At 44.6% G+C, this 18,585-nt stretch overlaps 1 protein-coding gene across 2 annotated transcripts in view; it reads left to right on the plus strand.

Moving 5' to 3' along the window:
- VIT (vitrin) overlaps nucleotides 1-18,585 on the plus strand; it is a 124,912-nt gene that overhangs the window by 59,203 nt on the left and 47,124 nt on the right. The window contains exons 5-7 of one of the 2 annotated variants that reach the window (XM_027555001.1): nucleotides 2,916-3,049; nucleotides 8,335-8,412; nucleotides 14,179-14,370. In XM_027555001.1, the coding sequence (XP_027410802.1) occupies nucleotides 2,916-3,049; nucleotides 8,335-8,412; nucleotides 14,179-14,370 (404 nt within the window). The remainder of the gene's footprint in view (nucleotides 1-2,915; nucleotides 3,050-8,334; nucleotides 8,413-14,178; nucleotides 14,371-18,585) is intronic. The other variant, XM_027555002.1, reaches the window with a different exon arrangement.

Below are 18,585 nucleotides of genomic sequence, written 5' to 3' on the forward strand. Positions count from 1 at the left end.
AATAGCATGTGAAAATAAAGTTAAGAACCAACCTTATAGAGAAAAAGAAAAACAGCTGGAGGGATTAGGCTCCCCAAGTTCTGACTATACTACAAAATGACAGTAATCAAAAAAGTATGTTACTGGAGCAAAAACAGAAATATAAATCAATGGAATAGGCTAGAAAACCCAGAAATAGACCCATGCATTTATGGTCAATTAATTTAGGAGGCAAGAATATACAATGGAGAAAAGACAGTCTCTTCAATAAGAGCTGGGAAAACTAAATAGCTATGTATAAAATAATGAAGTTAGAACAAATATTCTTTAACACAAAAGTAAACTCAAAGTGGTTCAAAGAGCTAAAAGGCTAGACACTATAAAATTCTTAAAGGGAACCATAGACAGAACACTCTTTGCAGCAATATCTTTTTTGGATCCACCTCCTGGAGTTACAAAAACAAAAGCAAAAATAAACATACAAAGGCTAACTAAATTTAAAAGCTTTTGCACAGCAAAGGAAACCATAAACAAAATGAAAAGACAACCCATAGAATGGGAGAAAATATTTGCAAACAAAGCTACTGACAAGGTGTTAATCTCCAAAATATAAAAATGACTCATGTATCTCTATGTCAAAGAAACAAACAACTCAATCCAAAAATGAGTAGAAGATCTAAATAGACATTTCTCCAAAGAAGACATGCAGATAGCCAAAAAGTACCTGAAGTGAGGTGAAGTGAAGTGAAGTCGCTCAGTCGTATCCGACTCTTTGCGACCCCATGGACTGTAGCCTACTACGCTCCTCTGTCCATGGGATTTTCCAGGCAAGAGTACTGGAGTGGGTTGCCATTTCTTTCTCCAGAGGATCTTCCTGACCCAGGGATCGAACCCAGGTTTCCCGCTTTACCATCTGAGCCACCAGGGAAGATATTTAAATCACTAATTATCAGAAAAATGCAAATCAAAACAATAATGAGGTATCTACACTGGTCAGAATGGCCATCATCAAAAAGTCTACAAACCATAAACACTGGTGGAGAAAAGGAAACACTCCCACACTGTTGATGGGAATGTAAATTGATACAACCATTATGGAGAACAGTTCGGAGGTTCCTTAAAAAAGTAAAAATGAACTATAATACGATCCAGCAATCTCACTCCTGGGCATGTATCTGGACAAAACCATAATTCAAAAAGACACATGCACTCTAGTGTTCATTGCAGCACTATGTACTACAGCCAGGATATGGAAGCAACCTAAATATCCACTGGCAGAAGAATGGGTAAAGAAGATACGGTACCTATATACAATGAATACTAGTCACTAAAAAGAATGAAATAATACCATTTGCAGCAACATGGATGGACTTAGAATGAATGGACATACATTCACTTATATTAGACTTACAGGACTCACAGGAGTGAAGTCAGACAAAGAGAAATATTGTAAGATATCCCTTATATGCAAAATCTAAAAAGAAATTATACAAATGAACTTATTTACAAAAAAAAATTCACAGAAACAAGTCACAGATTTCAAAAACAAATTTATGGTTATCAAGGGGAAAACACAGGTCGGGGGGGTGTATAAATTAGGAACTTGGGATTAATATACACACTGCTGCTGCTGCTGCTAAGTCGCTTCAGTCGTGTCTGACTCTGTGTGACCCAACAGACGGTAGCCCACCAGGCTTCCCCGTCCCTGGGATTCTCCAGGCAAGAACACTGGAGTGGGTTGCCATTTCCTTCTCCAATGCATGGAAGTGAAAAGTGAAAGTGAAATCGCTCAGTCGTGTCCGACTCTAGCGACCCCATGGACTGCAGCCCGCCAGGCTCCTCGGTCCATGGGATTTTCCAGGCGAGAGTACTGGAGTGGGGTGCCATTGCCTTCTCCGAATACACACACTACTGTATACAAAACAGATAACCAGCAAGAACCTACTGTGGGCTTCCCAGGTGGTGCTAGTGGTAAAGATCCTGCCTGCCAATGGAGAAGATGTAAGAGACATGGGTTCATCCCTGAGTCAGGAAAAGCCCCTAGAGGAGGGCACAGCAACCCACTCCAGTGTTTTTGCCTGGAAAATCCCATGGTCAGAAAAGCCTGGTGGGCTGTAGTCCAGTGGGTCGCAAAGAGCTGGACACAACTGAAGCGACTAAGCACTCAGGCACACACAATCACTTAGTTGTGTCTGACTCCTTGTGACCCCACGGACTGCAGCTCGCCAGGTTCCTCTGTCCTTGGGGATTCTCCAGGCAAGAATACTGGAGTGGGTTTCCATGCCCGCTTCCAGGGGATCTTCCCAATCCAGGGATCAAACCCAGGCCTCCCATGCTGCTAAGTCACTTCAGTCGTGTCCGACTCTGTGTGACCCCATAGACGGCGCCCACCAGGCTTCCCCATCCCTGGGATTCTCCAGGCAAGAACACTGGAGTGGGTTGCCATTTCCTTCTCCAATGGAAGAAGTGAAAAGTGAAAGTGAAGTCGCTCAGTCGTGTCCGACTCTTAGTGACCCCACGGACTGCAGCCCACCAGGCTCCTCCGTCCATGGGATTTTCCAGGCAAGAGTAGTGGAGTAGGGTGCCATCGCCTTCTCCAAGGCCTCCCATATTGCAGGTGAATTCTTTACCATCTGAGCCACCACCAGGGAAGCCCCCTGTATGGCACAGGGAAGTCTATACTCTGTAATAACCTGTATAGGAAAAGAATGTGAAAAAGAATAAATACATGTATATGAATAACTGAATGACTATGCTACACAGCTGAAACTACCACAACATTGTAAATCAACAATACTTCAATTTAACAAGTTTTTTAAATGTATAACATGTAGAATACGAAAAAAATTAAGATGGTGACTGGTTTCATAGTCTATTATATGCCAAACAATATTCTTCTCCTCTTTCTTCAAAAAAAGTTTTTTCTCTCTTCACAGTGGTGTGCTTGATAATTCAGGAGGGAAAATACTTGTTCGGAAAGTGGCTGGACAGTCTGGCTATAAAGGGAGTTACTCCAACGGTGTCCAGTCATTATCCCTTCCACGATGGAGAGAATCCTTTGTCGTCTCAGGTACGTCTACGCCCTGGAGAAGTGCTGCCCTATAACCAACACCTGGGTTAAGTGACCTCAGGGGATGAAATGTGCTCCTTTCAGTGTGCTGTTAGCCTTATTTTATGGCCCACCTCATTACATAAAAATCTGAAGCATTAGTTCTTCTGATAATTAGGATCATGAAACAATGAATTCTAATTACAGTGATAAATCACTACCAAGTCTGGAAATATAAAAAGGCTCCAATTACTCATTTTAAACACACAGCAGCTATCAGTAAGTCCAATCAAACTTTTAATTAAGTGAATTACATTTAATAACTTGGGTTTTTTGAGTTACTCCTTTAGTTATGCCAAATGTTCCTCATTTCTAGCTTATTCCTTGAGAAGTCTGGTAAATGAATAGATAGGGACAGGCTTTTAGAGAACTGAGCTACAACTATATTTGAGATTTCTTTTTTAAGACTAATTGTTTCGCTGTTAATCAGTTCTCACTATCTGGCTCCATAGGATTTTATAGATAATTATTTTCACTTTTTTATTTTTTTTTTTTGCCCTCTTCCAAAGAGGTAATATCAATGACCTAATGGCTAGTGTGACTTCATAGTAAAAAGCTAACCAAGTATCTCTGTATTATCATGACCTGCCTGTTCCCCTATTTATTTTTGTTAATTTTCCCAACCTAACCTTTTATTTTGAAAACTTTTAAGTTTATGCGAAAATGAAAAGATAGTACAATGAATACCCTTCACTCAGATACACCAATTGGTAATATTTTGCTACACTTGCTTTATCTATCTATTTATATTTTGCTTGAACTGTGTGAAAGGAAGCCACCAGCATGATGACAATTATCCCTTAATACTTCAGCACACATCTGGTAAGAACAGAAGCGTTTTCCTAAATAACCACAGTACAATGCCTAAAAAAATTAGCATTGCTACAATAATGTTAATGAATATTAATAAATATGAAAAATAAGAAATAGTCTTATTCAATTATATCCAACTATACCCAAAATATTCTTTACAATAATTTCTTCTTCTGTTAGGGGGTGGATCTACAATCACAGATCACCCATCGTATTTCCTTGTCGTGTCTATTTGGTTTCCTTTATTTATTTATTTATTTTTTTTTGGTTTCCTTTAATCTAGACCTGTCTAGCACCACACTTCCATTTTTGGTCATGAGTAGCGATGACATTTTTTTTTTTAACTTTATTTTTGTCTGTGCTGGATCTTCGTTGCAGCGCATGGGATTCTCCTTGCGGTCGCTTCTCTTGTGGCAGAGCACAGGCTGTAGGGCATGTGGGCTCAATAGTTGTGGCACACGGGCCTAGTTGGTCTATGCCATGTCCCCAGACCAGGGATCGAACCCCTGTCCTCTGTATTGGCAGGCGGGTTCTTAACCACTGGACCACCAGGGAAGTCCTGCGATGATATTTTTGAAGTCTCAACCAGTCATCTAGTACTACGTTCCACAATCTGGACCATAAACAGGTCTGGCTATTGCCTCATGCTTGGGTTCAGGTTAAATATTTTGGCAAAGATACTGCATAGATAGTAACATAGCATATCCATGGTGTAGTATCATAAATGGTCATAAGCAGACACGTAATGTCATTTTGTCCATTTGTTGGTGATGCTTAATTTGATAACTTGGATACTTTATAATATCTCTCCATGGTAAAAGATACTTTGTAATTAATAGCAATCTGTAGGATGATACTTCAAAACAGCATGAACAGTTTGTCCCCCCAACCCAAAATTCACCCAGTGGTTTTAACATCCATCAGTGATCCTTGCCGTAGCAAAAGTAAAGTCAGAAATTGAAAAATTGTCCTTATTCTTCCACATTTATTAGCTAGTGTTCTTACATAAAGAAATGAGCCCTCCCCACCGCCCCCCACACACAACTATTTTTCCAAGTGCATGGTGGACATACAGATAATTTTTTAAAATACAACATGTTATAGACTATTATCATCATCATTCTTTTTGATGCTCACATTTTCCAGGTTTGGCCCCTGGGAGCCCTTCCAGCTTTTGACACGCCTCATCAGTGTTTGAGCGCAAGACAGAGCTCTGTCCTTCACCTTGTACTGTTTACTCTGCACTGGGCCTTGAATCTCTCATTTTCTCTAAAGAGGCACTGCAGGATTTTAAATACATCCTAACAAATGTTTCTGGGATTCCCCACGAAATCAGGAGCCATATGACTCTCCTGAGAAGGCACCCCCTGTGGAATGCCAGCTAAAGCAGGAAGAGAAAATGTCTCATAATACAGCAGGCCTTCCAACCTGGGTGGGAGTTTTGTGCCTTTACATGCCCCATGTCCCAGCCTCTACTGTCCTTTGATCATAATTTTAGTAGGACTACAATCAGATCTTCTCACTCGAGCAATCTCTGTTTCCTCTTACATGTGGAATTCTGCACACCCAGGGTTCAAACTACACCAGTTTCTACGTCAGGTAGTGGGAGGTCACTAATCATAGTGCTGTGAGCTTTACTCATAACAAAACAGGGGCCATATGAAAATACTAAGGTCTAGAATACAAATTTGCCAATCCTAGAAGTATAATCTCCACACTGGTGTTTACCAAGTAGCTCCCGGGGGAATAAGAGGGTTTCAGTCTTCGGTGCTTAGCCTGCAATCCAAGAATCCTAATAGAGGTTCAAAAGAAAAATTAATTCCATGAGAGTAGAGATGTTTTGGATTTTTTTAATGAAAATCAATCTGCTGTGTTATTCCCTGTAACTCTCAACTGCTGTGTCATCTCATTCCACTAGTGACGTTTAACCAGAAACACGTTTTGCCATTGATAACAAGCATATGTGCTCTGCAGTGACTACCAGTGAATGAGTCTGGAGAGCACAATGCCACGTAAGGGTCTCAGCTGACAGTGGCCATGGCTTGCTCACCCACTGTCCAGCGGCTCACGGCCAGCGGGTTTTGCTGGATCATGTCAGAGTCCTCTTCTGAAGGTTCAGATGGCTTCGTGACCTTTCTCTAGGCTTTTATTTCCAATTGTCACATGTTGCTATGCACTTTTAATTAATTCACTTTGGCGGGCTAGGAGGGGGCAGGAGACGGGTTGTGTCTTTTTGTTCAGCACAGTCCTTCCACAGTTCAGAGATGGGAAAGGTCAGAGAGGGACCTCCTAATACTGCCTGTTTGTCCTCTGATCCACATTTCAGAAAGCTGAGCTCAGGTCCCTTTTCCTTCTGAATAGAAACAGAGAGAATCACAGGGTTTTAGATGTGAGAAGACTAGGAAACTGAGGAGCCGGTGTCCCTGTGGCGTTTGCTATGGATAAAGTGAGGCCTCACCAAGGCACCCTCCTTGGGTCTGAAATAGCCCCACTCACTGTCCACCTGGGCTTCACAGTTCGTGCTAGTGGGAAGAACCCGCCTGCCAATGTGGAAAAAGTAAGAGACGCAAGAGACACAGGTTTGATCCCTGAGTCAGAAAGATCCCCTGGAGGAGAGCATGGCAACCCACTCCAGTATTCTTGCCTGGAGAATCCCATGGACAGAGGAGCCTGGTGGGCTACAGTTCACCGGGTCGCAAAGGCAAAACGGTGACTTAGCACAGCACACACTGTCCACCTGGAGCAGGGCCGAACCAGGGTGCCCAGCCCTGCTCCAGGCGGGCGTTCACGAGAGGAAGTAACTCCCCTGAGCCCAAACACGTGCCTCTTTCTCACCTTGAGTGACATTCCTAGCTAACACCAGGAGAACTTCTTTGCATCTCTATGGTGATGTATGGTTCCAAAACATCTTAACTATTTTTTTTTTTCTTCAGATCCCTACAATGTTGTATAGTAAGTTGGTCCATATTATTATCCATATTTTCTGAATTAAAACAAACAAACAAACACCAAGAGTCTTAGAGATTGAGGCAGTTAATCATTGGTAAAATAGAAACAGAAACCTAGATTTTCTTGCTCTCAATCCCAAACCCTTCCTGAGACCCTGTTACCCATTCTACCTCATGACTCTTGCTGTTCCTTGCGCCAGAAGGACCTTTGGTGAACTCAGGCACTAGATTCTGTTCCACTGCCCATCTCCTATTTGACACTCTATACCGTCTCCTCTCCAAGCCCATCCTATAAAAATATTCCCTTGGGTTGAGAGTTAAAAATGCTTTCATTATCAAGCAGAAATATCACATAACAGGTAAGACCCCTTCCAAGTGTATTTAAATTTTAACAGAGATCTAACGAAAGTGTTCGTCACTCAGTCATGTCCAACTCTATGTGACCCCCATGAACTGCAGCCTACCAGGCTCCTCTGTCCAAGGAATTCTCCAGGCAAGAATACTGGAGTGGGTTGCCATTCCCTTCTCCAGGGGATCTTCTCAAGCCAAGGGTTAAACCTGGGTCTTCTGCATTCAGGACAGATTTCTTACTGTGTGAGCTACCAGGGAACAGAGATCTAAGCACTAAGGTAATTCCTCGGTTGTACTTAATGAGCATCTACTACATCCCAGACACTGCTCCAGGCCCTGGGGACTTAACAGCCACCAATGAGACCAACTGCCTTCCTCAGGGGGGCTTGTGTTCTACTGACAGTTTCCATTTCCTTGGAATGAGGCTCCCTGGTGGAACTTCAGGCTAACTCCCTAGCAGAGAACCACCATGGGCAGCAGTCTTCACAGGCTCGTTCAGTCACACCAGGCTTGAGACTCACCTACCCAACCCCAGTCATTTTTCTTGTTTACGCCTCCACCGTTTCCCTGATACACATTAGCATTCCTTCTCTAAACTTTCACTCCCTGGGTGGGCAACAAATGGCTATTTCCAAGGCTGATCTCTATTTACCTACTTTCAAGTTTCTCCAGTGCTGTGGAATTCAAATGGGTCCCACAGGGTCCATGAAAGTGAGAGGTAGTTGTTCATGCACAGCCAGTCGGCCACCAGAGCTCTCGTGTCCAGGATAGGGAGGATTTTCAGCTACTGACCTGGTTCAACATTCAGAGTCACACATATGAAAACTTCACCTCCAGGTCACATCTTCACTAGCAAATAAGGGTTGCTCATGTTAATTCTGAGTCATGAAGATGTTATGGCTTCCTTTCTAGTATTAATAAAACACGGGCAATACAGAAAAACATAATGCCACTTGACTTTCTCACTGTAATCAACAATTCAGCGAAGGATGGGAGGGGGGTGGAGACTGACTGATTTCATTAAACTCAAGAGAAACAAATCAGAAGGAGGGAATCATCTTACCAGGATGCAACCATCTAAAATCTCTGGCTCCAGAAATAAATATTTTTTTTCCTTTTTTTTTTTTTTTACAGAAGGTAAACCCCAAAAGGGTGTAACCTACCCATCATCTCTTACATATTCATCATCTAAAAGCCCAGCTGCCAAAGCAGGCAAGTGTCCACGTGTGATTTCATCTAAATCTTCTGATTTTGTAATCAGGCAATTCTGTGTTTTAGAAGATAGGGTGGAAATTAGCATCTTAACCAGTCAAGCTCCACTGACTCCAGTAATATTTTAACAGATGCCAGAAATGCGGGCACAGAAATCAATGGGCCGAAGAGTGAGGCTTTATTTTTTGTTTTTGCAATTCCAAGATTATCTCTGTGTTGGTGTCATTTTTGTTCAGAATGACTGTTGCCTTGAATTTATTGTATTGCTACTTTAGAAGATGACATGACATTCTGTGTGGAAACGTTCCCTGGTGGCTGAAAGGGAAAAGACTGTCTCTACTTAGGTATGAAATGAAGGGAAGCAAAGAAGGTGATGTGGCTTCTGTGACAATAGCAAGCCACTAATCTCAACGACAGCAGCCAGAATTATGCCGTCTGTGAGGTTGTGCCACCCCAGCTTCCTGTGAACCACTAAGGGGGTACAGAGAGAACTCAGGCTAGGAAAATACATTTTTCTGGCTTCCTGTGTAAAAGCAATAACTGTGCTATGCATTCCTGTCCTTTCGCAAGGGGTGGGGGGCGTGGGGGGTGGGGTAATACTTTGATTTCTCATCAAAGAGAAGCTGTGAGTTGTTTTATGGTGGGATTTAACATTACTTCCAGAAACTTGAAATAATGAAGAAACAGAAATAGTGAAGAATAGGAAAGCCTGATGTGCTGCAGGAGCTGGATACTACTGAGCTTCTGAACAGCAACCACCAGAAACTTGACAGGCTAGCTGACTTTGTTCATGTCCATAAAGTGAATATGGTTTTAAAATAGGCACTATAAGCTAGCTAGCATTTATTGAGCTTTTGCTGTGTGCCAGGCATTGTTCCAAGATCATTGGAACATTTACCTGATCTTTGTATTTGATCACCCCAGCAACACCACAGATGTGTACTAATACTATTCTTAGCCCTAACTTAAGAGTTTGAGGAAATCGCAGCACCAGAGAAATTTAGTAACTTGCCCTTTGCCACACAGCAAGGAAGTAGCCGAGCTGAGAATCAAGTCCAGTCAGTCTGGCTCCAAAAGCCCTCTCTACACTGTTATCCTGTATTTTTTTCTGCCAATTATAGTGTATATAAAGAATCCTGACTTGAGGCACTTATTATTCAAATAGAGGATGTTTTTCATTCCTGGCCCCAATTACTCTCCAATAATATCTTTAATGACTTCTTAATTATTCCAGTAATCTAGACCTGTTTTTGTTTGTTTAACTGCACAGAATCAACTCTTCCTTAATGCCTCCCACAAGCAGAGGGTGGCACCCCATGGACCATTTCTGAGATGTCCCCTGTCCCCTTCCGCTGTGGGCCTGGGGAGAGGACAAAGCATGAAGGGAGGGAGGGAACATCTTACCCTGCACACCGATCTCCCCCAGAGGTGGCCTCGGACACCTCCCCTTCTTCGAGTCCTTCTGCTGAGGGGCCTGGGTCGGGTGGGGCCACCGACAGCACAGTTCCGCCAGCACGGCCCCACCCGTGGGAAGTTCAGTGACACCTCTCCTCATGCAGAAAGCGGGGACAGAAAGCGGGCCTGGGGCCTTCTGGCTTCTGCACTGCGCCATGGCCAGAATCTGGACAGATTCCCACACCCTGTCCTGTGACTGTGCCAGACACCTGTCCCACCCCTGAGGCAGAGCGCCAGGACACCCCCATTTCAGATACATTTCAGCACCTTCCCCAAGGGTGCCACTCTAATGGGCCTTGACAACACTAAACCCTAAGGGCATCCCCTGAAGTGGGTCAGGGTGAGGGGAGAGACAGTGGAGGGGAGAGAAACCAATCACAACCACTGGTGACTTAGATGGCCAGATCAGCTGGTTTCTAAGTCCTGCGTAGCAGAGACTATTTCCAAAACTTCTCTACCTGCCCCTGCACTGTGGCCGGCTTAGCACCGCCCACCCAGCAGACCTGACTCACTGACCACCAGGAGGAATGTGGAGGAGCTGGCGCCTTCTCACACTGTGCTGCTACATACATATATTTTTTGGCCATACCATCCTGCTTGTGGGATCCCAGCTAGGGATTGAACCTGGATCCTTGGCAGTAAAAGCACCAAGTCCTAACCACTGGACAAGCAGGGAATTCCAATGCTGCTATGCACATTTAAAACTAGCAAAAGCCATATCTCCCATCACCATATCTCCCATGACACCATCTCCATTTCTCACTATCAGCCTCTTATCACAATACCATCCAGAGTTGCCTGAGTCTGAAAAATTAAATTCACTCATTCAGTCATTCAGTAACCATGTGTTGAGCACATTTGGTGGCAGACTCTGAGCTCAGCTGTAAGGATTCCAGCATAAAAGAGATACTGGGGTCTTATCCAGCCTCAAAATTAGACGAACCTCTCTTTCAAGTGACAGTCCCACCATGCAGGGAGTCTCAACAATTCAAAAAAAATCCAGTGAGAACAGTAAAAAGGGTGGCCCCTTGGTTGCCACTCTTTCTTTCGTGATAAAATTCCTTCAGAAACGGAAGGAAGAGGGGGAACTGGAGATGCGCAGGCCAGCAGCTGCTCAGGTCCCAACCCTCCCCTAACAAGATGCTTCCTGACCTCTCCTAGAATGTGAGTGAACAGATAAACCAGGTTGGGATGATCCCCTCAAGCATCACAACCCTCCCCTGGGGGAGGGGCAGGTGTATCACGATGATGTCAGCTGCTGTCATTTATCAAAAGTCTATCGTGTGACAAGCACTGTGAAGCCCCCTTATAGACATGATCTCTAACTGTGACAACAGCCCCCCAAGTAGGTCTGACCATCCCCACTTTACAGCAAAGGGAGCCAGGCTCAGAAGACTGGAGAAAGCCTTGTGGCCAGGCTGGTGAGGGCTGGGGCCAAAAGTCCAGGCGCCTGGAGCTGGCTATGCTTCTCCAATCAGGTTTCCCGGGCCCACCCTAGACTAGCTCAGTGGATCAGAATCTCTGTGAATAGAGCCCTGGATCACCCCCATTGCAATCCTAATGATGTCCAGGTATAGGCAGCTGGGGGACCCCTTGGTGCAGTTGAGTCTGGAGCTATTCTTATAATATGTCAAGAGTCTGAGGGAAGTTTTGAAATGTTTTCCCATGAAAATCTTTGAAAAAAGCCTAAGCTTCCATATACTTGAAGTTGTACAAAGAAACTATTTTTTAGTAGTTTTATTTCAAATTTCTCAAAAGGAACCTGGTCTCATGAAGAATTCACTTGGTGTCACACCAGGCATTATATTCAATAAGGACCTGGAATCATTTGGGGTATTTTCTCCATCTCCCTCTTAGAGACAGCTCTATTCCTTGAAGGAGAGCAGGCAAAAATGACTAGGTCTTCCATGGAAGAGTGTGAAAGACCAAGGAGAAGGCTCTGTTGGTTGAATTTATTTATGCTTGAAAATATCTGTGTTCTAAGAAAGTAACATAAACGGCTGTCCACAGGATATTTCATTTGCTATCTAGAAAATCAATATCAGCAAAGGCAGACTGGCAGGGAAGCAGGTTGGCAACCTCAGAATTAGCCAATGGTATGAGAAAAAGATAATCCAGATTCTTAGTATCTAATGAGTTTAAAGTGGCAAAAATATTCACTATTTTCAAGTAAGTTTTTCTTTTAATTTAATTAATTGTGCTTTAATTAATAATTTGCAAGTACAATGTACTGTCAGTTTATTTATAGATTTCTCTCCAAATCAGCAATATATCCTATTTCATAAAATATACGAGTGATTCTGTTAAATGGCTTTTCCCTGTATGAACCTGAGCCTGTGTCTCCCTAAAGAGGCATTAATGCCTGGTAGCTTTTACCAGAGGGTATAACAGAGGAGTACTTTGGAGAAATTAGAAACTTCCCTAGGACTTGTTATGAAAGCTCAGTTCCTTTAGAGTAATGGAAACGCCATAAATCACTCAGGTTTAGTTTTGCCCAAGGATGGCGTGAAGACTGGCTGAACCCCTGAGGCCGCTGCCAGCTCTTTAGCAATTAGTCTGGCACAGTCTCCAGGCGGATTTAAAGACGACCAACTGCTAGCAAGCATCAGGGTAAATGCGGGATCTGCTTCCTGCCCTGCCAGGCTAGCGCCTGCAAGAGCAAACAGGATGGCCAAACTCCAGCCCAGTTCCAGGGTGTTCTGTGCTGACCTGTGCTCCCAGGTCAATGCTCTGCCTCCCACAGGAGGTGACAGTGTCAAGGTGGGGAAACTGGCAAGTACCATTGCTGGGCAGTGGGTCTGAACACCCGACCCCACCTCACGTTTGCCTGCTCGTCTGGACAGGGCTGCAGTCTGACATGGCCCAGCACGCAGCACCATGTCCAAGAGGAGGCTGGGTGTTCCCACAGAGCATAGAGCTTCCTATCTCAGATCCTACCCCCTTGGCATGCTGTTCTGTGTACCAAAGCTGCTTCATCCTTAAGCAGAGTTACGGCTAGAGCTGGGATGCTGTCATAGGCTGAAAAAACAACCCCCGAAAAGATATCCGTATCCTAATCCTGGAATCTGCAGATGTCTTCTTACACCGCAAGAAACGGGTAGGGGCAAAAAAGCTGGGAGGCCGTGCTGATATGATTAAGTTAAGGATCTTTAGATGGCGGGGGTGGGGCGTGGTGGTGATCCTAGACTGTCTGAGAGCAGGGTTGTCAGGGAGACAATGCAATCACACGGAGAGGGAGATTTAACACACAGAGAAGAGAAGGCCGCATGAAAGTAGAGCAGAGTGAGAACGGAGGGTGCCGGCCTTGAAGACTGGCGGGGTGTCACGTCAAGCAATGCCACTGCCAGCAGGAAACAGAAGAGGCAAGAAGCAGATTCTACCTTTGAGCTTCTGGACGGAGGTCAGCCCAGTGATGCTGATTCCAGCTTTCTGCCTCCAGAACTCTGAGGGACTACATTCCTGTTGTTTTAGGCCACCGAGTTTAAGGTAATTAGTTATAGCATCCCCAGGAAACTAATACAGACGCACAGATGTAGAACGGCACACCTGCCATGGGGTCCAGCAGGCCATGAGGGTGGCTGCTGTTCCCTCCCAGGACTCGGGTGCTGTTCACTTTGGGGACCATGTGATGTTTCCTTCTGACGCAGACACGTGGTTCTCTATACAACCCCAAGGCCCAGTGGGCCGCTTGCCCCCCATGCCCTCAACATAAATAATTCAGATAAATAATTCATAATAAATTATAAATTCATAAATAATTCATAATAAATTCAGATTATCGAAAATCGTGGAAGCAATCTAAATCATCACATGTGGATGAGGAGTAACGTTTAGAAGGAGAAACGAGATGGTCTTTACCATCTGATTAGTTCTGTTACCCCATTTTATAGATGAGGAAACTGGGACCTAGAGGAGTTAGTCGCCTAGCCATGAACCAAAACCAAAACATCTAAGACACATTCTCTAAAACAATGAAAGCCCTGGAAGCACCCCTTACCTCTAGGCCAACACTAACTGAAACAGCGTATATATCCATGAACCATTGCTTCTGGTGTGCGGCAAATTAATTTGATGATTAATCGTGTTCAGCCTCGTTTAGGTTGCTATTGTTTTGAGCTGCCTTTTAAATATTTTATCATTACTTCATCTTTGGTTCATTCATCGGCTTATTCCTCCACCCAGATTGTACGTGCCTCCACAGCAGCTAGCATAGGACTTTGCTCATGGCTAGTGTTCAAGAACTACTTATTTCTGTCCTGAACAGCCTACCAGCTATTCTGTGAGCCCCAGTGCAATTCCACTTTCTTACAGGGGAGACAGCAAGAGCAGATCAGAGCCCACCAGTTCCAGGGACAGCAGCACAGCCGGTCACTGTGACACAGGCGCCGGGGACCACTGCCATTGAGGCCACCCACACCACCTTGCCAAAGCCCTCCCCATCTGCAGGCTCCACCGCCAGCGGCCTCCGACCACAGCCCGCGGGCCAGAGAAGCAAGGACCTGGGTCAGTAGGTAGACTGTATGCTGCCGTGTGCTAGAAAAGTGGGAGACTGGGTTTTTAGGGTCAACAGCCTCTCTGAATGCCTGTGTATGGAGTTTTGAGCTGGGTAAGGGAAGAACTCCTGAGACCTGGGCCGGGGGTGTGTGCCGTGTCTTCCCATACTGAAGGGGTAAATTGAGCTCATGATAATTCAAAACTGAACTAAAAGCTAAGCAAACTATGTAGAAGGACTTAATACAGATTTGAAAATAGGACTGCTGTTAATCATACTTTGGAAAGTAGGATATTACGTGAAACTTTCCCATCGCAAAATCTCCATTTCTCCAAAAGCTCAGTTGGAGGGCTAATAGATTTCTGTGTAAACACTGTTGGGTTTTAAGGGACAAACTGAATACTCCTGGAAGTCTTCAAATATTAGAAGCAAGCAACGACAAAAAAGAATCCCTTTAGGAAAAGTCAGATAGCTCAAGTTTTTCTTTCTTTTCTGACTGCTTTTTGTCTTACCACTTATATCCATTTCTTAAGTCATGTTTTAGGTTTTACCAAAGTCCAGTTTATGGAATTAATCTTGGTATTACATCAAACACGACCTTAGGAGCCCATTGGATAATCCAAACAACGGCTTTACACAGTCTTCCATGTGAGGCACCCTGGGCAGTGAGCATCTATCTCATTTCTAAAGGTCCTCTGGCAAGAGGGTAGGAAATTCCACAGAGCGGGTGTCGCTGTGTCTCAGCTACTTCTAAATATCTCCCACCTGGCATCACTTTTTGCTTCTAGGAGGAAGTGCCCAGGACTGGGTCTTTTCAGCCTCACCTCCAGCCTCCAAACATCACCGCCACATACCATGGCCCTTCCCTCTTCTCTGTCGGAGCCCGGCTCTCTAGCCATCTTTCTATTCAACAAGTCCAAGCACTTTCAGTGTGCTAGACACTCTTGTAAGCCCCTGACAAATATTAGCCTACTAAATCTTCAAAACAACCCTATAAAGCAGATACAGTGCTTCTAATTTGATTAATTCATCGTATTGGAGAAGAAACTGGCCCCCAGTCACACTGATGGGAAGCAGCAGAGCCGGGCTCCACGACCAGCCGCCAGCCCTCCCGTGACACTCCCCCGCCCCCTGCCCCAGCGATAGGAGGCATCTCCACCGTGAACAAACACCCAAGGCACTAACGATGTGGCACAGAAGCTGAGGCCTTGACCTGCCTGGACATGGTGACAAGATTAGAGGGTCTAGACACAGCCAACTCCTGCTCTGATTAGTAATAAACAATTACAGAATGCACAGTCCATTCTCTCCCTGTGCCAGGAGCCCTGCACACATTATTTTAATCTTCCCAACAGTTCTATAAAATAGGAAATATTATTATTCCATCCGATGCACGGCTCACAGAAGAAGCTATAACATAAAGTCCCCAAATAAAAATACCACAAAAATCATTTCTGAAATATATTAACACACTACCCCATCATCTTGATTCTTTTACAGACTTGTGAGTAGCTGAGTGAGTTGCTTGCTCCTGGTGTCTCCTTAGAGGATGGCAATTTTTACATAACACATATAATTTAGCCTGGGGCATATTTACTTTGCTACACTGGGAGCTTGGAAATCCTGTTACAAGTTGGGCCTTTGCTTGTGGAAAACCTCAAGCAACTTGAAGCAGTGGCTCCCAGCCTGGCAAAGCTTCCTTATTCCTGGCTTGGGGACACAAGCTTTGGGCAGCGGCCTCGCAGCCCATCAGTTTGTGCTTCATCCCGGTCCAGCACCCACGTCCGTGCTGCCCCACAGCCTCCTAGACAAATACCCAGGGTAAGCGCTCTGTGTAGCCTGTGCCCTAATTGCTACGAGAGGAGCCAAACGGGAGGGAGACAGGAAGAGAGGACTTTTTAAAACGTGAATAGTTTACTCAAAAGATTTTCCGTAGGAATGAAGAAGAGTGAAGATTCATGTTTGAATACCTATGTCTTTTTTTTTTTTTTAATAACAGCCTTCTTGAGATACTTTTTGCCTACCGTACAATTCACTCATTTAAAATATTCAGTTCAATGATTTTCAGTGTACTCAAAGCAGTGTGACCATCACCACAGTCAGTTCTAAAACATTTTCGTCACCTCAAAAAGAAACCCCACATTCACTGACAGTCACTCACCACGTCCCCCTAAAGGGCTCCCCCACTGGCCCTAGATAACCACCAATCTACTCTCGTGAATGCCTATCCTAATGCTTGGCTGTAGACATTCGCTGTGATATTTCAGCCCAACTGTACCAAGTCATATTTAATATATAGATAACTTATTTCTTCAAATAGCTGAAATTATTCTATTAAATTATGAGAGCAACTCTCCTGCTGATGGACAAGTGAGTCACGATGGATGCATTTAAGTGAATTTTTTTCCTTTCGTATATGTGACTGTAGTCAAAAGATTCTAGAAGTGACTGTGGGTGGGGCACTGAAGCAAAGCCTAATTCACGTATTCATTCAAAAGCGTTTCTTGAGTGCCCATTGTGTGTCAGGCGCCATTCCAGGGTCTTGCGCCACGTCGGTGAAGATATCCTACCAAGATCCCCCAAGACCCCTGCAGCAGGACACCTAAGATGTGTGAGGCAGAGCAGGAGCAGCCTGCTTTTGGGGGTCTCGGAGTCATCTTTGCTCTCAGATGAGCTCAAGAGCTGCCTTTCAGACAGGACACAGGCATGGGAGGGAGTCCAGCAGAGTCGAAACTTTGCAGCAAGAAAAGAAAGCGGCTCTCTCAGCTCATGAAGAGACGCTGATGCAGGTTGTAGGACTCCCAGGAAGATGGGGCTGGACACCAACGTCACATCTCAGCCTCTTAACTGACCCGCAATTGTGCAAACCTAACAAGACAGAGACCCACTCCAGTGTTCTTGCCTGGAGAATCCCAGGGGCGGGGGAGCCTGGTGGGCTGCCGTCTATGGGGTCACACAGAGTCGGACACGACTGAAGTGACTTAGCAGCAGCAGCAAGACAGAGAGGAGTACAGAACAAGAGAAGGCTGGGGCTTCTTCGGGGAGCCAAGACCTAGAGCGACAGTGACTCAGAGCAGAGGCGAGACTGTTCATGTGAGAGGCCGGTGGGGTAGGAATGTCGGCACCTAGCGGAGCCAGGCAGTCAGAGTGCTGCTTCCCAGGACCAGAGGGGGCAGCCTGGAGAACCAGGTCCAGCGTTATGCTGAGGAAAGGGCTCTGGAAACAATGGACGATGCCTTAGGTCCAGCTGCAGGGTCCGCTGAATCTACTGCGGCTTGGAAGGTAGAGTGTGGCTTTGCCCGGCATTGTTTTCCGGTCAGGTTTATCTCAAGAAGTGCCCGGGATGCCTCAGCTAATCTAACACATCATTAGATGTGTCTACACTAAAGGGTAAACCCCAGAGAGGAGCGGAGCGCCACCTGGTGGAAGGGCCGGTGACACACGTTTCTACTGCAAGCCACCCGCTGACCAAGGTCCGCTAAGGAAGAAGTGGTGAAACCTGGGAGGGGAAGGAACCAGCATCTGTAAAAGCCTGACCCTTCCACGTGCAATTTCCATTCTCACCAACATGTATCTCATCTCTGAATGTTTATCTTCCTTAAAGTATCAGGAGGAGATTTTTCTTAAAATCCAGTCATAAAACAGTAAGACAAACATTCCAAAAGAAAGATCGGTGAAGGTTATGACTGGGCAGGCCATGGAGGAAGAACTACAAATAGCCAATAAATATAACAGATGTTCACCAGGAATCAAATACACTTAAAGTAAACAATAAGGTGTCAGTTTTCACCAATTCACATTGGAAATTGATAAAACACAGTTTGGGTAACAGTGTGGAGAAATGACCCAGCATTTCCTGCACTTACAGGAATATATCCTAAGGTAATTATCAGCCAAAGTCAAAAGAAGCCTGGACATAGATGTTGTTCATGATAGAAAAATAAGTGGAGACAATTTAATTGTCCATTGTCAGAATGGTTAAAAAGTCACTATGCAGCTATTAAAATATGCATACTTCCTGACAAGATTGGTCTGTGACAGCTTGTTAAGTCAAAGAAGCAGGCTACAAAACAGGATGGCTACCAATCTCATGTGTTATAATTATGTTTTGCACATGAGAATATGTGCATAGAAAAAGGAATAGAACACTGTATACCAAAATTATAAACCAGCCACTGCTGGATAGAGGGATTGCAGATGATTCTGTACTACCCACAGTGGATATG

The sequence above is a fragment of the Bos indicus x Bos taurus genome, chromosome 11, assembly GCF_003369695.1.
Source record: "Bos indicus x Bos taurus breed Angus x Brahman F1 hybrid chromosome 11, Bos_hybrid_MaternalHap_v2.0, whole genome shotgun sequence".
Lineage (NCBI taxonomy): Eukaryota > Metazoa > Chordata > Mammalia > Artiodactyla > Bovidae > Bos > Bos indicus x Bos taurus.